Genomic DNA, 19,707 nt, shown 5'->3' on the forward strand with positions numbered 1-19,707 from the left:
TTGTCAAAATGCATCTGTTACGATTTTTCACCGGAAATATTCTTGCATAACTATATACACAAATCGCAAATCCATTTGACGTCGGTGCTTTTCTATAGCAAGCGTAACGACGTAAATCCTCGTGGACAAAACCGCCGGGGATTTTTGCAAATTGCCAATCATCGGTCGCGGTAAAACAGATTGTTCTCGACGAAGCGGACGCGAGTCCATCTCCCGGTTGTTGTTTTCACTTCTCGGTGGAGAAATTGTTGCGGTTCTTGCCAAGTTCGCGAGAACTCTTGCCAACGACAGGGGTGAGAAATTTATCGGCGGTTTTGTATGATCGAAAAATGACAGGCGAATGGTAACCTCGTTTTATTCGTTCAGATTGAACGATTAAATGAACGATAGAAAACTACGAAGAATCATGTAAATAGTTTTAAAAATGTTGTAACTCCAATTGAAATAACAGGCAAGAAGTGCAGTGAAAATTTAGGCAAAAAGTGTCATAAAAATTGAATTTTTTGTAACAATTAGGTTCGCGAAATAAGACATATTATTGCCTTTTGTTGTAACAAGTAATTTTTTATAAATCGATTTTTATACTTCCACGTGTTTGGTAAATATTGCCCAAATTAATCAAATCTATTACAGTTTAAGTACGATATTAATTATTAAGGTAATGTTTAAATTTAAATATACAGAAACTAAGCGGAAAGATAAGATTGGAATTTTGAATAGGTTCTGTAAGCGACACTTTTTAGAATTCTTGAATTATCGACAAAATCAGTGACTACAATTGAAAAAAGAAAATAACTATACACGGCGTGGCATAACTATAAAACCACCCTAAAATTCTCAATTTAGGAACTTTTTTTTCAAAAAAAAGAACAGGATGGTTTATATTCTCTGAAAAAGGGGTTCGTTTTTATTTTAAGCACAATACATAAAAATAGAAAATTTTAGGGTGGTTTTATAGTTATATCACGCAATGTATTTGGAGCATAAAATTCTATCGAAAAATCACGTAATTGTAATTAAATTTCGTAATCATGATGGTAAGAAAGTAGCACTTTCATTTACCGAATATTTTCAGTTTTTGATTCATATTTAATGTAGCGCAAGATGATTTCGATGAAATATACGCGGAGATTGAATATACACCGTGTATTTTATTAGCGAGTATATGGGACACGATTTAGGGGACGCTTTAAATTATCTTTACGAGGCGAATTCTTTATCGATTTGCCAAAACTTTTCGCATCGATCAGCAGATAATCGCAATATTTTACGGGTCCTCCATAACCGGTGCCGCCATCTTATCATACTTTTCATTGGATTGCACGGATGCAGCCGGCATCGAGTAATGCATCGTCAGCAATGGCTCGTATTCCACATGGGTGCTCGATAAATTCTCTGTAAATCGGCGATTATTCTTTTTTGAACGATTTTATTATTATTTGTTCGAGAAATCAATATTTCCATGAATCAATTTGCAAATATTTTTTTAAATATGTATTAGACAATACATTATCAATAAGTAATGCACTACTTTTTTTTAAATTGATCGATTATTTTTAATAAAATTGGGACCCTATGCTGTGTCAGTTATACTTATCTTTATTTTTCGAGATCTTAGGAGGAAACAGGAATGGAAGATGTTTGCACTTTAAATTATGACAGGAGTTTGTTAAGAAAAACAGGATTATTTACTTGTAGACCTAATATAATATACTTTGTAGCATTCCTGGAAATGATACATACTATTCTAATAATTCTTACCAAGCAGCGTGCATGTGGGTATTAGTTTATTATACTACAATAAATTATTTAGACTATCAAAATTTGCAGTAGTTTTAACGTAGACGTTTAATACATTGCAGTTATAATTACTTTTAATGTAATACTTTGTTTTATTAAATTAATATACAGGGTGTTATGTACCTGATTGTACAATCGGGTACAGGTTGATTTAACATAAAAAAATAAGTCGAAAATATAGAATAAATTTTTTCATTCGAACTTCGTTTTCGAAAAAAGTGACTTGGAAAATCTGCTGGATACGCGTGCAATTGAATAAGGCTTGGCTATCACGCCTGTTCATTGCATACTGTTTCTACTTACTACAATGGCGAATACACGTGTGTTAGATTGTGAATATTCAAAGTCAATTTTCTCGAAAACGAAGTCTCAAATGAACAAATTTTATTCTATATTTTCGACTTATTTTTTCACGTAGAATCACCCCCTTCTCTGTTATACCACCCTATTACACCACACCCTGTATAATTATTAAAATATAATTGACAATGTTCCGTTATTAATAAATTTAAATATTTGCCGAAAAAGAAAGAAATTATATACAAAAGACCATGTTTTCTTGTCTAGTCGTGGTCAAAAATGGCTGCAGAACGAAAGATCGATCGATAAATAATTTTCCGAGAGCGTTCATCGGGAACGATTCGTTGCTGAGGACACATTCGCGTCGGTGCGCCGAGCCTCGTCACACCGGCCGTTGTCCACGGATTGATGCAATTAGAGGAGGATTCTCGGTCGAGCCAACCCGTCGACGAGGCAATGTTTCGGTCAAATTCTCAGGAGGAATGTGAAGCTAAAAGCACGACGATTCGTCGTTGACGTGCAAATTCGACGCGATCATTCGGAATAGAATTCTCGGAACTTTTCCGAGCGGAATCGAAGTATATTGTTCTCTCTTTCGATTTCCAATTTCACAATATTTGGTTCGTGAATAATTAGATTATGAAGAACGCAGGAAATAGAAAAAATACTAAATTAGAAATACGAGTGCCTACACAAAGTGTAGAATTTCATGGTAGAATTTCGGAATTATGTTCATTTCGTGGTAATTCAGAAAATGTAGGTGCTATCTCAAAGTAGCACACAAGAATAATAAAGAATTTTCTTTAGATCCATATTGTTCTTATAATCTCAAATCACAGGCACGGTAATTTATTCTACACACTTATTTAAAATCAGGGTTCATATCAGAGTGAACTTGATATTATTGCATATTCTGTAAAGATAACAAATGTACTTATTATTTCCTAAAATATAATCAGTTCTTCTATTCTATGTCTTTCCTTTCTCCAGAACAATTCTTATTACATTTGATATGGACATAAACAATTTCTACTATGATCATACTAATTTTAATTCGATTAACTAGTTTCTGGAAGTTAGCAACGATTAAGTATGTCTCGGTAATGTAATATTCGCTTATCTTATCTTCATCGCTACATCTATTTCACACTATATCATTAGGTCTGCCTACAGCTATCCTTTCTAGCACGTCTTGCTAAAGTAAAACATGCTCATCTATCTTCATCTATTTCACACTATATTACTACATCTGCCTATATCCAGTAAAATCCTCGATGGGTGTTCGAAGGCTCCTCGGCACTGAACATTAAATATTTCATAAACTAATAGCCACACACGATTGAAACAAATATCATTGGCTTCAGAATTTCAAGCTTTATCATTACACCAAACCTCATTAAAAAGTCAACATTACACCTGGGGATTCTCCTTGTCATTGTCGAGCAGCCTTCGAACACTGATCGAGGATTTACTGTATACCCTTTCTAGCACGTCTCGCTAAAGTAAAACACGTTCATCTACCCTCATCGTTACATCTACATCACACTATACTACTACATCAGTCTACATCTACCCTTATCAGGTTCCCACAAGAAAACACTGAAACCATACAACAAAGAATGCACCAAAACCTCCTCATTTATCCAGAAGTCAGTGAATCAAGCATCAACAAAAAATAAAAAGAAACGAAAAAACCCCCAGTTCTCGTCCTACACTTCCGGTCGGAAAAACCGTTTGTGTACCAGGGCGTTAATTCCGCCAGATTAATTTCAATACACCGAAAGGGGTGGGGGGGTTGGGAGGCAGAGGTTCCGCGAAGAATCCGCGCAAAAGGAACGGATAGTTTCTGTCCTTCCCCCCCGTTACTCCTGGCAGCGGTCGCCAACGAAATAGCGCATAAATCGCTAACGACGCACACTTTGTTACAAAAGCTCGGCCTCCACCCCCTCCCCCTTTTCACCCCTCAGTCCTGACTTGATTTATCGTTCCAACGTGGACAATGCGAGAAATATTCTGGCGTGCTCGCTTCGTAAATCACGATTCTTCGGCAGTCCATAGCGCGCGCGCGCGCGCGCACCCGAGCGGAGGAGCGATTCCTCGCCCCGGTTGAATATCACGCGAGCTGCTTCTGGCAAATGTACACGCTCCGAGGGATAGATGAACAACGAAGGGAAAGACGAACGGGACAGGGGAAGGGAGAGGGTTGGTGGATCTAGGGGATGGGCAGATACGGGCGAATTGAGATACGTCGCGGGCTACATAAATCATCGGAATCGCGTCCGCGAATTCTGTGTTCTCAGCGTCTGACTGAGAGAGAGAGAGAGAGAGAGGTATGACGATCGGATTAATATTTCTTCGACGGAAACAATCCACTTCGGAGGGTTGTTTGTGTATTTTCGCGCGACGCGATTAATGTTGTTTCTTTGGGGTCGGATTCGATTGTTTTGAGTGATATAACGGTGTGGCTCGGAAGTACAGTAGGATCACCTGTAACGTGGAAGATACACTATTGGTCAAAAGTATGGGACCAGGTCTGATAATTAAGAAAAGAGAAAATATTATTCTAGAAAGGTATGATAAAAGTTGGTGTGCTAAAACTGATTGGATATTATTTGTAGGTATATTGACAGGGGCGGTCCAGGGTTGTTGTCCGTTCGGGTGCAAAAACATTATCGCTGCCTTTATCAAGTTTAATGTTATTTAATTAAGAATTTTATATGAAGCGTTTACTTATATAAGTACGAAACTAACGTATAATATTTGTAATAATGATGTTATGATTGATAAATAGCAACCATTAATTACGTACACGAATTTAATCCAATAAATATAGCTGAATGTCTTATGCTATTTTGGGCTGCCCATAAAGATAGTTTGGTTGATTGAATTCTGTTTGTCTACAATTTTAATGCTATTTATTTTTGTCAATTATATGTTGGATATGGTCATGAAATTTTATGATAAATTAATTTTAGTTCAGAGGGGGGAGAAGAAAGATCATTAATTTCTTTCTTTTAAGTTCTGCAGGTATAGCAATATTCATTTTACAGTATTCTTAAACCATGAAACTTTATACAACGAGATTACTTTAAGATTCATCTTTGTGGAAACGAAACTGACATTATACTTCAATCCAGTCGTACTTTCGTAAAATTTGAGGGAAGAACAGCTATTTCACTTTTTCATTCATGTACGATTAAGGTGTTATTTTCTGTTTCAAAAGATCGAATACTACTTAGATTACAAGAGGATCCACTCGCGAAACCATAATAGCGTTTTAGACCAAGTAACCACAACACCTAACCATTATTACAAGGATTCTGCGTGAGCAGATACCACGTCTGTCCGTTGAGCATATTTAAGGCGAAGTTAACGTAACCTGACAGTTAATATAACTCGGTCTGTTCCTTATGATTACAGCTGGGAAAATGTATGAGGGCGAGGGACAAGAATAGGAGACAGCGACCGAAAGGGAAGGCACAGATAGTCCAATCGAGATACGTTCTTGGAGCACCATAAATCATCGAAATCATATTCCACAGCTCTGTGAATTTTCACATTAGGTACCTACTATTATATCAGTACCATTACTTTAATTACATTTAACTTTGCAACATTAAAACAGTTGAGTATTTTTATTTGTTCTTGAATATTAAATTGAATTGTAAAAAGAAGCATAGGTATATATTACGTGTTTTATTTCACGTGTATTGTATTATTCGCATAATTTTGTGATATTATAGACTGCAAGACTTTCACACGAGCATATATCAAATATATTAAGCAGAACTTACCAGTGGTCCTTTTCTGTATAATCTTCTCCTCGATGAGTGCTCTCACGCTGACTGATGCGGTCTGCAACGGCGGACCGACCACCTCTTTCTTCTCGCTTTTCTTGTTCTCGGCGTCCTGAAACAATGAAAAAAATCAAAAACAGTCAATAACATTGATTTACCTCTGTGACGCAGTTTGTTATACCTTAACTTACATTAATTAACCCTCGGGAAGCGGACGACGAGACAGTCGCGTGCAAGGCGGGCCCGGGTCAGTTCTGACCCATAGTAAAGTTTCTCTTGTGTGTGTTGCAAAACAGATTTTCACATGAGAATATTACTTTTCTTATTCGTATTTTCATTATTTCTTGTCAAAAGAATAGTAACAATTTAAGGGAAAGGTGTGTATATTTTGTATATTATAAATCGAGGAATATTTATTCTTGCAGGTCGGTACAATTCATACATAAAATGCTTCACTGCGTGATTGCACAAACTGACTCCTTTTCAACCCCCCTCCCCCTGGAATAGTTCGAAATTTGTCTTTCCTAGTCGCTTGTGTGCTGAATACACTAAATTCGCGATAACTGCCTGCTGGATAAATATCTATATATATAGTGTTGTACACACGTGCGCACCCTACTCTCTGTCGTCTTTTGTAACCAAGAATTGGTCTTTCAACTCATGCTATTGGCTCTCGATAATTACCCGTTCCTGGAATTGCCCACCTCGAGAGCTTCCAATGCGGGTAATTATCGCGAGGTTACTGTACTGCCTACAAAGTGTTTCCTTTGAATGCATGTGACTTTTTTTATCGCTAGGTCACGGAAGAGTGGAAGAGTTTGAGTTACAGGACTCGTTGAGATGCACGGGTTAAACTGTGACGTAAAACAAAGCCATGGGTCACGAGTGACCCGGCGTCCGCCGGCGGAGGGTTAATCATTAACATTCTTTATTAAAGGTAAAGGTTTATAAAAGGTAATGCACGAAGGAACGTTGACATTGCAATTGTAATATGTTAACCTGGGAAAACCAGTCAACTTGTCATCGTTTCTTGTTCATATTTACGGCGATCAGTTTTACATTTTCTATTTTACTTACCGAAATATAGCTTTATTCGATCATATCAGATTTATTTGCTTTATTCGTGACGCAAGATGTGTCAGATAGTTTTTATTTATTTCTAATTGTATCTGTCTGAGCATTTGCGAAGGAAGAGTTATCTCGTTAACAATGCGATAGATGTGACTATATCGAAATGCATAAATACAGAATTTACTGTAGATTGCTACCAGACGTTTCTACATAGTACTGTGAAAATCTCGTTGGAACCAAAATCCGGGTTAGGTATTGCAACAAAGTTGCGTTGCGCAATAGAAGACGCCGCTTGACCTCGACTAGAATTCGCGAATCGTCTGGGTAATCTAATTTTACATGCCTCGTTACCCGACGAAAGATTAGAGGATGTTTGGGTCAGAGATTGGAAAATTCATTATTTAGATAAAGAGTTTCGAGTAACGAACAAAAGAAAAAAAAAAGTATTTCAACATTTAATTGCTGAAATGTGGAAGTTTCAATTTTTGTAGTATAATAACATTATTTCTCGCATAAATAGAAATTTGGCAAACAATTTTTTTATCTCGTTAACTGGTTAAATGTCATTATGGCGATGAAAAAAAATCATATAAAATTCAACCCAACTCTGCATTAAGTACCACAAGAGAAGTGGAATGAGACAGCAGAGATCAGACATTTCAGAGTAGATTATACAAGAAAAAGAGCAAGAAGATACAGGTAACAATTCAAGGACTGAGGGGAGGAGACTGAATGGCAGCACAAAAGAAGTAAGTTGCAAATGGTTGTTACTGAAAACTTTTAGTTCAACTTTAATAGGTCGACTCTTCATAATTCTTAATGTCCGAATTTTGTACGTGTCTGGGTCGATACGATCATAGACATAGAAATATATTCGTCGTCATCCTGGGCCAGCGTTCCAGCTTTACAAAAAGACAGGTTGCTATCGGAGGATCTGCTATGTCTTTCTGATATAGCTGAGTCAACCAATCAAAACCCAGACCCCTATAACCAAGCTGCACCTGGATCTGGACATTAAATCCTCGTGGCCTGTCTATCCGATCGCAATCTTCGTACACTCGAACGTTTCAGGGAAGCCTCCGAACACCCTGTCTCGTTCATCACTGGCCATTTCGTTAATCGGAAACGCGTCCTCATGGGTAGAGGTGGGGGATGATGCACCAAGGATACTTCGATCGGAGTCTAGCGCAGATTAGTGGTCCCGATGAAACGAAGGGTTAATTGTTCCAGGCTTCGCGTAATTAGGATACGTCCACGTCGGACGAGCATATATATCTTCGTTCCACGTTCGCGGTTCCGTCCCCTTCGAGGAACCATGTGTCACCGTTCCGTGACACACACTCGCCCTTCTACCCCGACATCGTCATCTTGATCAGGCTCCTAAATGGCGTGAGCTCTGGGCCGGTAATCGCTGATCGTCATCGTGCTCCTCAATTTCCTATTCGCTACTTCGATATGTAGCCGCCGTATATGCCGTCCGTTTCTGCATCCTTCATAAGCCACCCCACCTTGTATATATATCACCGCTCACGAAATTGAACTCTGTCTTTGACGTGGCGTACCGCGTTCGCTTCATGAATATTGATCGGCGGCCGTTAATGCGCGAAATTGATTGCCGAACGCTCGCCGGCTCCGACTCATCAATTCGATCCGTGTCGATTCCAGCCCCCCCCCCCCCCCCCCCTGGACGAACCCTTGTACGGTAATGCACGTTCAATTCTTTTCTTTTTTTCTCGCGCCGATTTTAATTGGGAGCATCGTTCCCCTCTCACCACCACGTGTACGTGTTCGTCGAACCTTTTCGCGACGGGTTTTCATTTTTCTTGGTTCTATAAACTTTTTTTTTCGATGTTTATTCCCTTCGTTTTTACCTGCTCGGTTGTTGATTGCTGAACGACGACGGGGTGGAACCGGGACCGTGGGATTTCACGGGTTGGAGATAATTGTGCGTGCGTGGTTTGGGGGAAGATATGTAGTACGGTGTTGATGATTGTTTTAAGGGGGTGTCAATGGGGCAGGGTGGAGAAGCGAAGATAATCCGTGCGGTAAATTTTAGGCGTTTCGTGAACACGAAGAGGGAGAACTTCTGATTGTAAATAGGGGACAGAGAGTGGATGTTTCTGTTATTTTTGTATTTTTTAATAGAGAATGCGTGGCGGATAGATTATTTGAGCTTGGCCAGACTATAATTATCTAGTAGAAGTAGAGTTTGTTTGTATGAATTTTATGTTATGATTGTTTACCGTGTCGGATTTTAGGACGTTTCTAAATCCCCCAATGTGCATGCCGTGAACATTTTAACTTAATTTTTAAGTCGGTTAAATGAATTAAGATCATTTTTAGACGAAACATATAATTCTCCTAGAATACATGCCTGGAGAATCCTTCAATTTAACACTTCGACTGCAACAGTGAAAATGGCCGTACGTAGCCAGACACACTTTACCTCGTTTTTTAAAGTCATAAATCGTCGAAAATATACGCGTATAGTTAACAGAGACTGTTGGTCTTGTTTTAAGTTATACTGCGATCTTAAATGTACGCAAAAATTTTATAACAATATTTAGATAACCCAGCTTCTTTGCAATGCACGTGTCACCCATATTTGGGTGACGTGGCAGTCAAAGTGTTAAATGTAGATACTCTGAATACTAGGGAACTGGAATGAACGAAACTAGAAATGAGGAATTATGGATAATATTTTTTATACATATTTTCTATGGGAAAAATATATATATGGTAATATATTGGAAAATTCTCTTTAGAATAAATTAAAAAGTTAATTTTCATAGACGTGACCAGAAGCAAAATCCAACCAAAAGCTGACATTGTTTAATAAACGAGTACTGAAAATTCCATAAAACTTCTCGCATCTTGTGTTTTATGTTTTAACCGATCAACCAAAAATTATCATTTGAAACTTTAATCTGACTTTCTAAAGAAGACATCTACGTCATCATAGTTTACCACGAACTAATAAACGTGGAAAAATTGTACCATTTAACAATAAGGTGAAATTAAAGTCTAAAAATGAAAGAACAAAAATACCCAGAACTCATGTAGTAAAATCAACAATTTTCGTTTGATTTCCTACTATTTTTCTTTTAAATGCGAAAACGAACCAATTCTATTTATCCGAGAATTAAGCTTTAATCGGTTCCACCGACGCGCGAGTCTACGCTTTCCAGCTTACGTTAAAAATATTCGCCGAGATATATTCATCGGGATCAGTCCGGCGAGCATTTTTGTATTACTCGAAACGTCAACGAATCCCCTTAATCCCCCGTTCCCACGTAACGTCAGCCGACAAAACCTTAAACCGCTCTCTCGTCCGGCGCTACAATTTCCGCCCATGGGATTCAGACGCAGCTGCCAATTTCACCGACACATTCGTCTGACTTGTGATGTCGAGGTTTCGACGAGGATCGACTATTCGCGTTCTCTCGATTTTTTCGTAACAATTGTTAACCCCTCCCATGCATCCCTGTGGATTTTATGCATTTATAGTGTGTACCTGATCGTTTGAAATTCAGTATATCAAAAAGTTCAATAAATTTCAATACCATTGTCATTTTATCTGGGATTCCGCCAGAGCCTTTATTGTAGGAAAGAAATTTCCGTTTGCTTCAATTTTTTGTAAATAAATCTGTAAAGATCGATATGTGTATAAAAATTCGCTGCTCACTAACAGTCTAATATTGTCTATTGACCGTCACGTGAATACTAGAGATAGCGTGAACTGCTACTTTCATTCGTATTTCATATTTATAATCGATTCCTCTACTTCATAAGCGCCCGGTTTCAGTCCCAATTTTCGGGCAGTAATCCAACTTCTACTGTATTAATATTCAATAGTTGACCCTTTGACTGCGGTAAACTTTAACTAAAAACAATCAGCATGTGCGGCTGGATATTCACTTGACACATTGTGAGGGCGTATATAATACACTTTTCGTATACAGTAAATCCTCGATGAGTGATCGAAGACTCCTCGGCACTGACAAAGACAGATTCCCAGGTGTAACGCTGACTTTTTAATGAGGTTTCATACAGTTTGGAACTCTGAAGCCAATGATATCTGTTTCAGCCAGAAGTATTTCGTGTTCACTGCACTCATCAAGAATTTACTGTATAATAATAAAACAGGCCACCTAAATATCTTCTCTACCTGTGATCATACGAGAAATATTTTTTACGCAATTTAAAATGTCTCAAGTGACGAATCGGATGGCGGCAAAAATTCGTTAAAAGTATCATCTTTTAATGGCTTTTTCAAGATCACCCATGTTTTGTTTTATGTACATGCACATAATTTTCCCTGTTGTATGTTACAGCCGACATTATTATGCATTTATCCATTTATAATAATATAATCTTAAAATTACTATGTATTCTAAAAATTTTCAATTCACTTATATAATTCTTTCCACCATCTGATTCGCCTCTTGAAACGATTTAAATTGCGTAAAAAATATTTCTCGTATGATCAGATAGAGAAGACATTTAGGGGGCCTGCTTTAAGGTGAACAGAATATTTTAACCCTGTATATACACTTTCCGCAGTCAAAGGGTTACAATTCAAAACAAATTGATCAGCACCCACGAAAATCGTTTCACTACGCGAGCCCACGTGCAAAAGCTTCGCAAAAGCTTCGTTAAAAGATGGGAATAACCGTAATCAATCTTACCCAAAATTGTTATAAAAAAAGAAAATTAAGTTAGATAAAGACATTAAGATTCTCCCGGGGAGAAATTCGAATACTTCAAATCAAGCTTTCGACCTTCTAAAACTGCGTTTCGAACTACTGTGCGTGCACGCGTTCCATAGCACGGCAAATGGGTGTATTCAGGAGTTAGAAATCCGTATGCACTCACGAGGGGGGGTCCCCATACTCCGCAGTGAACCGTGAACGCCAGGAACGTTCACGTGTCCCCGTACACCGCGGACTTCTAATGCACGCGATCGAGGACAGGCGTGCACACACCGATCATAAAGGCACCCGCCGCCCCCGAGCATGAATATGAATGTGTACACAGAGATCAGAATGAATGGATCTGGACGCGGTCGCATGAACGGAACGCTGGACGTGAAACCGGATACGGTGGATGCGTGCGGACGCGACGAGACGCGACGCGGATTCCGAATCCCCCGCAGATGAAAACGCGGCCGTACGAAACGAGAGCGCGCCGCTGAAAACCACCCCCCCCCTTACCCGTAACCAGGTTCAGATTCAATCTACATAATGGAGAAAGCTCGAGACAATGTTTGCACGGGGGCCCTCTCGTCGACCGTGCCCCCTCCCCCTTATCTATCCCATCCAACCTCTTTCCGTCTCCGGTCCGCTGTGGATTGCCAGTAAGGGGAGTGGGATCCGGGTAGAACCAAAGAGCTTGTTAATGGGTTCATTTGGATTCGATCATCGCCTTACCTTTCTTCCATCTAGCCGTCGCCACCGATTTCCCTCTCATCGAGTCTTTACTCATTTACTCGTCTCAGTCTTTGCTTTGCCGACTCACCTCTAACTCCCGTTCTTTGTGAACCGACCGGGTTCGCCCCTCGGAGGAGGATCGAGGACGCGAAATCGACGGGGATCGTGATTGGAAGTAAGGTCAGGGGTGGGGAGATATTGATTTTTGAGAGACGAGGGTGTTTGGCGGGAATCTCGATTCGGTTTGTCGAAGGATCTAGGGATTTAATCGACGTGTACTGGTGATATTTTATTAATCGATATTTGGCAGTTTACTGGGACCGTTATTGTCGTGACTCGATAATTTTGACTGTCTCAAATTGGCGGATATTTTATGCAGCGAGTTTTCTATTTTGTTCTTTGTTCTGTATTCAATGAGATATTTAGAAGAAGAAAGAAATTCCTAGGTTTGCTCTGGTCTTTATGAATTACTTTAGAGGATCTGATTTTACATAAAAATCCGCAGAGTACTCATGACTATGTCGATACCTTGGATAAATTTCGTTTAACGACTCAGAGTTAGGCAGAATTTTATTCGAATAATACATAGTGAAAAGCAGCAGTATCTAAGGGTGGCGTCTTGAGCTTTAAACAGTTACTGAGATTAGATAATTGTTCAACAAATGTCGATTCATGCATAAAGAGGTATTATTTTATTATAAAAATTGAAATTTCCACGTTTGAACAATTAAAAATGACGAAATATTTTTTTTACCTTTTATTCGTTATTCGAAACTTTTTATCTAGATAATGAGTTTGCCCATCTCTGTTACCACCATATTCTACTAATCAATTATTCTCATGACTCAGCTATCATTGTTCCATTAACCAGGCAGATTTCACTTTTTTGTTGTCGTTTCTTCCTTGATCCCCCAATTCCCATAGCTTAATATGGACAATTTGGTTATTTTCCATCTCTATTGATATAAACACATTTGTTGCAAGAGTCCTTTTGGTAAAAAATGTTTGTTGCGATTTTACCATGAAAGATGGACGAAGCCAGAGCTCCTACCGGCTATTTTATGAACTATGGATCAAATCAGAGCTCCTAACGGCTGTTTTATGAACTAAAACGTTAAAATAGATACGTACTCAATTGCTCATTAGGGTGCAATAGATTCTGTAAATTTTTTCGTGCCACAACTCAAATAAAAGGGTGTAGCACCTGTAGGTGCCATTTCTGAAATTTATTTCTATTTTTGTTGCGGCTTAGTTACTCTTTTTCTTTCTTTGTTATAACTAGACTTAGGATTTTATGCATTTATAGCCTATAGGGGTCTGTAAAATACAATAAAGGACAGAACTTTCGTCAAGTCCAATAAATTTTTTTATTTATTTGGAACCGAATATGATACTTGAGAAAAGAAAGAAATTCCTACATTTGCTTCTTTCTGTACGAATTCCTTTAAAAAATATCATTTTGAATAAAAATCCGCAGTCTAGTTATGACACACTATTTGTGTTCTTGTTGGTCCTCAATTTCAACTGTTCTTCTTTTCCCAATTAATTTATTATAATTCTCATTTAAAACTGCCTTAGAAAATATTCCTTCGCAACCAATCACTGCACACACGTACAAGAACAATTCCCCGCCGCCGTCCCTTCGCGAAGAATCCAGAACGAGACCCTATTTACAGGTCGGCACGTTGTTCATTCCAACCGCGGTGTTTCTTCATCAATTCACCTCGCGAACCGTCTTCCGGATGAAAATTACAGAGAATATCCGGCTTTGCTTACCACGGTGACGCGGGGGGACAAACTGCATTTTCATCCGGCGCGGGTAGAATTGAATTTCCAAGAAGAATTTCATGAAGTTTACCAAAGGCAATGTATATAGGCGTGCAAGGTTCAGCGACATTACCATATGAATTCGCAATCCGAGAAACTCGCGCGCGGCCTCGTCGTTTAATCAACCCGTGATTTCATTGAAAATCTCGCGTCCAACCCCCCCCCCCGTCCCCACCCCCCGCCGTCCTAGCCCCTGAAGTGTAATCAACCGGCGATTTCATGAAAATCTCGGCCGGTTACGGTGCACCGTGCTTTTTCGCCGCGACGCGTCTACGGGCGATAATCGCCGTGGTTCTGGAGAATGAAAAGAAAAAAAAAAGTAAACACGAAGAAGAAGGAACGAGTGGAGACGAGGGGCGGAGATCCTCTGGAAGAGATCCGCTCGACTTCAGCACGCCCATCCTTTTCCGCTTCCTTCGTCCCCCATCGTGAGCGGAAAGTCCGAACGGAGAGAGGCTCTTAATAAGGTCAAGGAAGAGAGTCTCGACTGTTGCAGTCAGTTGGAATAGAAAGATCAGCGATTCTCGTACCCACCCCCCTTTCGTGCCCTACGCCCAACCGCCACCTCCTCCTGTAGTCTTGAAGCTCTTTTTCCTCTCTGATTAAAAATGTCTTAATGAACGGCGTGTCGTTTATAGGAAAGCGCTGAAAAGAGATTCGCTCGGGAAAAGTTTCAACCCCCCCTCCTCTGATTCTCTCCTTCGCGCCAGGCCGTGATATCGAACGGTGGCACGGAAATATTTACAGTATTCGATGGAATAATGGCTGAGATCGTGTTGCTGCGGTTAATGTGGTTGTAGGTTCAGATATTTGAATATACAGGGTATCGGTTATAGGTATTCGCCCCACTTCCATTTCTGCCGATTCATTAAAAAAGTGTGTCAAGCATCTTGGAAGGATTAGTTCTCTTTATATTGTAATGAAGTAATTAATGCTCAGGATTTTTTGCTGAGAATATATAATACAGTTTTGATGAAAATTCTGTACGATTCTTCAGTGGGAGGGTAAACAGTTACGAGCAATGGTGTCGTATTAGGTGCACCAGTAAGTAGTCCAGTATCTTTTGTGAAATTTTGGATTGGTTCTGATACAATTCGATACTCTGTGCTATTGATAGTATTCGTTATTTGTTTCCACTATTTTTTGGCATTTTGACTAAACACGAGATCAGATAGGTATGTTGAACTTGACCCATTAACATTTTTATAACTTATAATATGAATCCATAATCATTACTAGATTGCGGATTTTATGCATTTATAGCCTATTGAACTTTGTGAAATACAATAAATGACGACACTTTTATCCGGTCTAACGAGTTTTCTATTTTATTCTGAACTGGATAAGATACTTAAGAGGACAAAGTAAATCTCTACATTCACCCCTGTCTTTACAAATTACTTTAGAAAATCTCATTTTGCATAAAAGTTTTTTCGCCTAGGGACGGCATTACACACCAGTTATGATTGGTCTGGAATGGGTTAAGCTGTATTCCCGGTATACAGGAACCATAGTGAATTACTTATTGTTACACATAATATTTCATATCTTCGCGGTTTATTGAATTGTAGTATGTTGGAAATAGGTATCTTGAAAATAAATAAAACATTTGACGATCTATCATTGCGATAAATAGAACACATATACAGTGATTCCTCGATGAATGCGACTCAGGTTCAGCTTTAGGTAAAAAACAAATTTATGAGGGGCTGGAAATCTTTCCACCTTGCCACGAATGCCCCGAAGCGAATCGAGTATGTCGCACTCATCGAGACATTACTGTACTCGTAAAGTTTGGTTCAATATTTCAGAAACACTCTGTTTAATCATCAGCTTATATGTGTAATTCCTAAATAGATTTTAGAAAGATAGTTTTAAAAAAAATCCTTTATATCTAATAAACAATCGAGGGACAGAATTAACGTAGCGACCTGATATTTTAACACTAGAACTACCACTACTACGACTATAAATGCGTACCTATTTCGATTAGTCGATAAACATGGCAAACTTTTGAAAATTTACAAATAAACTAATTTCCTCACTTTTATATCGCAATAAAAGTTGCACAAAAATGTGAGAAATGTTATAACATTATAATTATCACTATAAGAGTGTACTGACAAGTTGGTTTGACTTGTTTGGTAATGCAAGTGTTAATTCTATCCTACGTGTACAACAACGGTTTGCTATTCGTCCAATGGAATAACATTGGAATCCAGCATGACGTATTAGAGAATGATTGGGAACGTACCTTCTTGAAGTAACCACCATGAAGACGCATGTGGCCATTGAGGGCCGGTATGTTTTTGAATTTCCGATGGCACAGATTGCATTCGACCGGTTTCGGCTCGGTTTGCGACTTGTTGGTCGCCGTGCCGGTGCCAGGGGACGCCGAATTTGCCGGCGATGAACTGCCTTTTCCTACGTTCCCGCTCCCCGGCGAATTAGCCTGCGGTTGTTGCTGCTGGTGTTGCTGTTGGGGTTGCTGCTGCTGCTGTTGCTGGGCCTGTTGCTGAGCCTGCTGCTGTTGTTGCTGAAATCAGAGGATTATTGGCATCGATTAATACTGTGGTATCATCCTAAGTATACAAGAAAAATATATATTTCTGTGACACGGAATAGACTACAGATTTTATGTACATACAAGTAGAACCATGATTATTAGAACTAATAAGAAGGAAAATCAATAGGAATCAAATAGGAAATTCTTTATTAAAGATTCCTTTAGGTTCTTAATAAAATAAAAACGTAACTGAGCTCTATTCAACTTTTCGCTTCACTAAATTTTAGACACCTGAATTTTTCTAAGAATGCATAAAATCTGGTGTCTACTTATTACTTTATAACGTTCGTAGATCTGTAAACATTAGTTAGATAAAACTTGTATTTTCTATTTATGTTAATACAACAATTAATAATACAAGAAACTTCGTAGTTCTTCTAAAGTGTAGTATAATCTAACATAAACTGTAGTATATTTTTCAATAAAGGAAATGAATTCCAAATTAATTCTCTCGTTTACACAATAAACCAGAAGGTTATCAATTTGCATAAAGATTCAAGGTCTGGTCATTGTTAGAGTATATTAGTGTTGCATGGTTATAAATTATATTCAATTCTGCGACACTGGTGTTAACGAAGCTTCAAAAGAAATCGCTTCACACCTCGACGGCACAATTAACAGAAACATCCCGCGTCCCGAAACTCTCCACCGCTTTTTCACTTTGAAGAATCGAGTGCACTCGACGAGACGATTACCATAAAATTAAATATTCTATGGAAAATCTCTTCAAACTGCACGTTTTCGTCTCAGCAGCGATAAAGACGCTCTTTTATGTTCCGTTCCTTTTTACCTTCCCTTTCAACGCGTGGAAAAATTATTCGTCTTCCAAGTTTAAAGAAAGACCGAAGAGGGAAGGTCGAACGGGGGAAGAAAGGATAACGTATTGCGGTCTTACATCTCAAACTCTGGTTCGTACGCTTTATCCCCAGTCTTATCCGCCTCAGTTTGAAAAAATGAATCTTTGAATTTTCCGCGACGAGAACGTACTTTCATCGATCGCGGAGAAAAATCGCAAAGAGTTTCGATGAAAAGTTAAAAAGAGTATTCCGCTTTAAAATGACTGCTTCATTATCTAGGATACTTATCAATGATTAAATATACTTATCATTCTAAAATTATGGTTTTCAAATTGTTCCTTTCATATGTTTTACATGGGAGTTTCGTTTGAACAGTGTTTGAAAAATTATTTTCTACTTTTTAGCGCATTTCGAAGTCGGTATATAGTTTTTAAAAAAAAGTTTTTATTTCAATATTAGTTAAGCAATAACCGCAAAAAAAATTCAGAGGGAACTAAATACTTTGGATTATTTGGAAGGCCACGATCCGAACGATCCTCTTTCAAAATCCGACCACAAGAACCCACGAAACGATTCGGTGTTCCTCGGGCCGATTCTGTTCGAGAATTTATCGCGCAACGTAATAAAAATTCTAATAAAACCCGTTTGCTTCTTTCTTCCGGCGTTTCTCCGTTTCATTCTCCCGAGATAGCAAGCTGAGATAGGGGGTGGGAACAGGGGCGATGCGTGATAATAATATGGTTGGATGGAGAACGCGGAATTCCTTCTGGCCCCCTTTTCGGTTAAGTTTTGTCGGGAGCCAGGCCATTCCTCTTCCGGCTGGTTCGAACAAACGCTGGTAACTCCGAGAACTTCGTAAGCGTTAACGGAGAAAGAGAGAGGGTAGTTCAGGGGGTAGACGTGGGAATAGCTAAGTACAGATCAAGAACGATGCACCTTGTTACGCGGCATAACGTTCTGTAATTTTTATCTGCCTCCGAGGGATACGGGGAAACACGGGGGGGGGGGGAAATGCTTGTGATATACGCGTGCTATTTGCTCTTTATACGCCTGGAGTTGTACTTTTATTTTTTTGACCCAACTGCGTTGGCGATACACGTTCACCTGATGTGAAACGGATTAAACGATCGGGGGATGTTACGGGCTGTTTTCGGGGGGGGGGGAATAAATAATTAATAATAATTGATTTGAACTGTGTTTTTCTGTTTTCATAAAGTGGAGTGGGTAGAGTGAGGATTTTATATATTGTGAATTTTTTATTACGATTAACCCTCCGTTGTCACCAAAATGTCTTTGAGGCATCATTGAAAATGGTACTACTGACGCTATGTAGTAGTAATTTGAAGTATTGGAAACTGTATTTTTCCAGAATTTTGTTTAATGTTTTAAAGAATTTATTTAAATACAATGAAACTTTTAATGTCAATTTTTAACCATGAAAATGTAATCTACGATATTCACACTTCATCTCTGAAGTTTTTGCGACTTAATTTGACGAATAGTTTTTAAACAACAGTTGACTGAATATTGGCTTGGGTCAAATTGAACCAGTGTGACAAGTACGTTTAAAAAAGGAGGTGTGACAATGGAGGGTTAATTCTTTGCTGCATAGTATGTTGCTGTAACCGTTTCTATTTTAATTTTGATTTATTGATATGTATGCATTATGCGTTTACACCCTCGTGATAACTGAATGAATACAAAAAAATTATTGCGTTTATGATACTTTGTAAAGCACAATGTGCAATGAATGAGGATAAGAAGAATTGTGGTGTTTAAGTTGTTACTTGAAGTTTTATTTAAATATATTCTGTATTGAAGAAAATTTTGTTATAACAATTATTAGATATTTTTATTAGAAATATGTATTTTCTTGTGACACGATTCTTTTTCAAATGTCTCATAGTTTACTTTATAATGAGGTACCAATGATATTTCTTTATTGTATAGAACTACAAGTGAATGTATGCTGCGGTGTAAAAGGAGAGGCGTAAACAGGTCAACGACAAAATTATAAAATTAATTGTTGTAATCCATTGTGTGAATAATGGTTAATTAATGAAATTTAAACCGGTCAAAAGAAAGTTCCAACAATAATCAGTGAAACAGGACCTTTATAG

The 19,707-nt window shown here is 38.5% G+C and overlaps 1 protein-coding gene across 1 annotated transcript in view; it reads right to left on the reverse strand.

Moving 5' to 3' along the window:
• The window catches only part of LOC107195010, a 33,915-nt gene extending 17,262 nt beyond the window's left edge, over positions 1 to 16,653 (reverse strand). The window contains exons 1-2 of the mRNA XM_015584758.1: positions 16,479 to 16,653; positions 5,895 to 6,009 (exon numbers count right to left, since the gene is read on the reverse strand). Of these exons, the coding sequence (XP_015440244.1) occupies positions 5,895 to 6,009; positions 16,479 to 16,508 (145 nt within the window). The 5' untranslated portion in view covers positions 16,509 to 16,653. The remainder of the gene's footprint in view (positions 1 to 5,894; positions 6,010 to 16,478) is intronic.
• Between the last annotated feature and the right edge of the window lie 3,054 nt (positions 16,654 to 19,707).

Source organism: Dufourea novaeangliae, unplaced genomic scaffold, assembly GCF_001272555.1.
Source record: "Dufourea novaeangliae isolate 0120121106 unplaced genomic scaffold, ASM127255v1 scaffold8, whole genome shotgun sequence".
NCBI lineage: Eukaryota > Metazoa > Arthropoda > Insecta > Hymenoptera > Halictidae > Dufourea > Dufourea novaeangliae.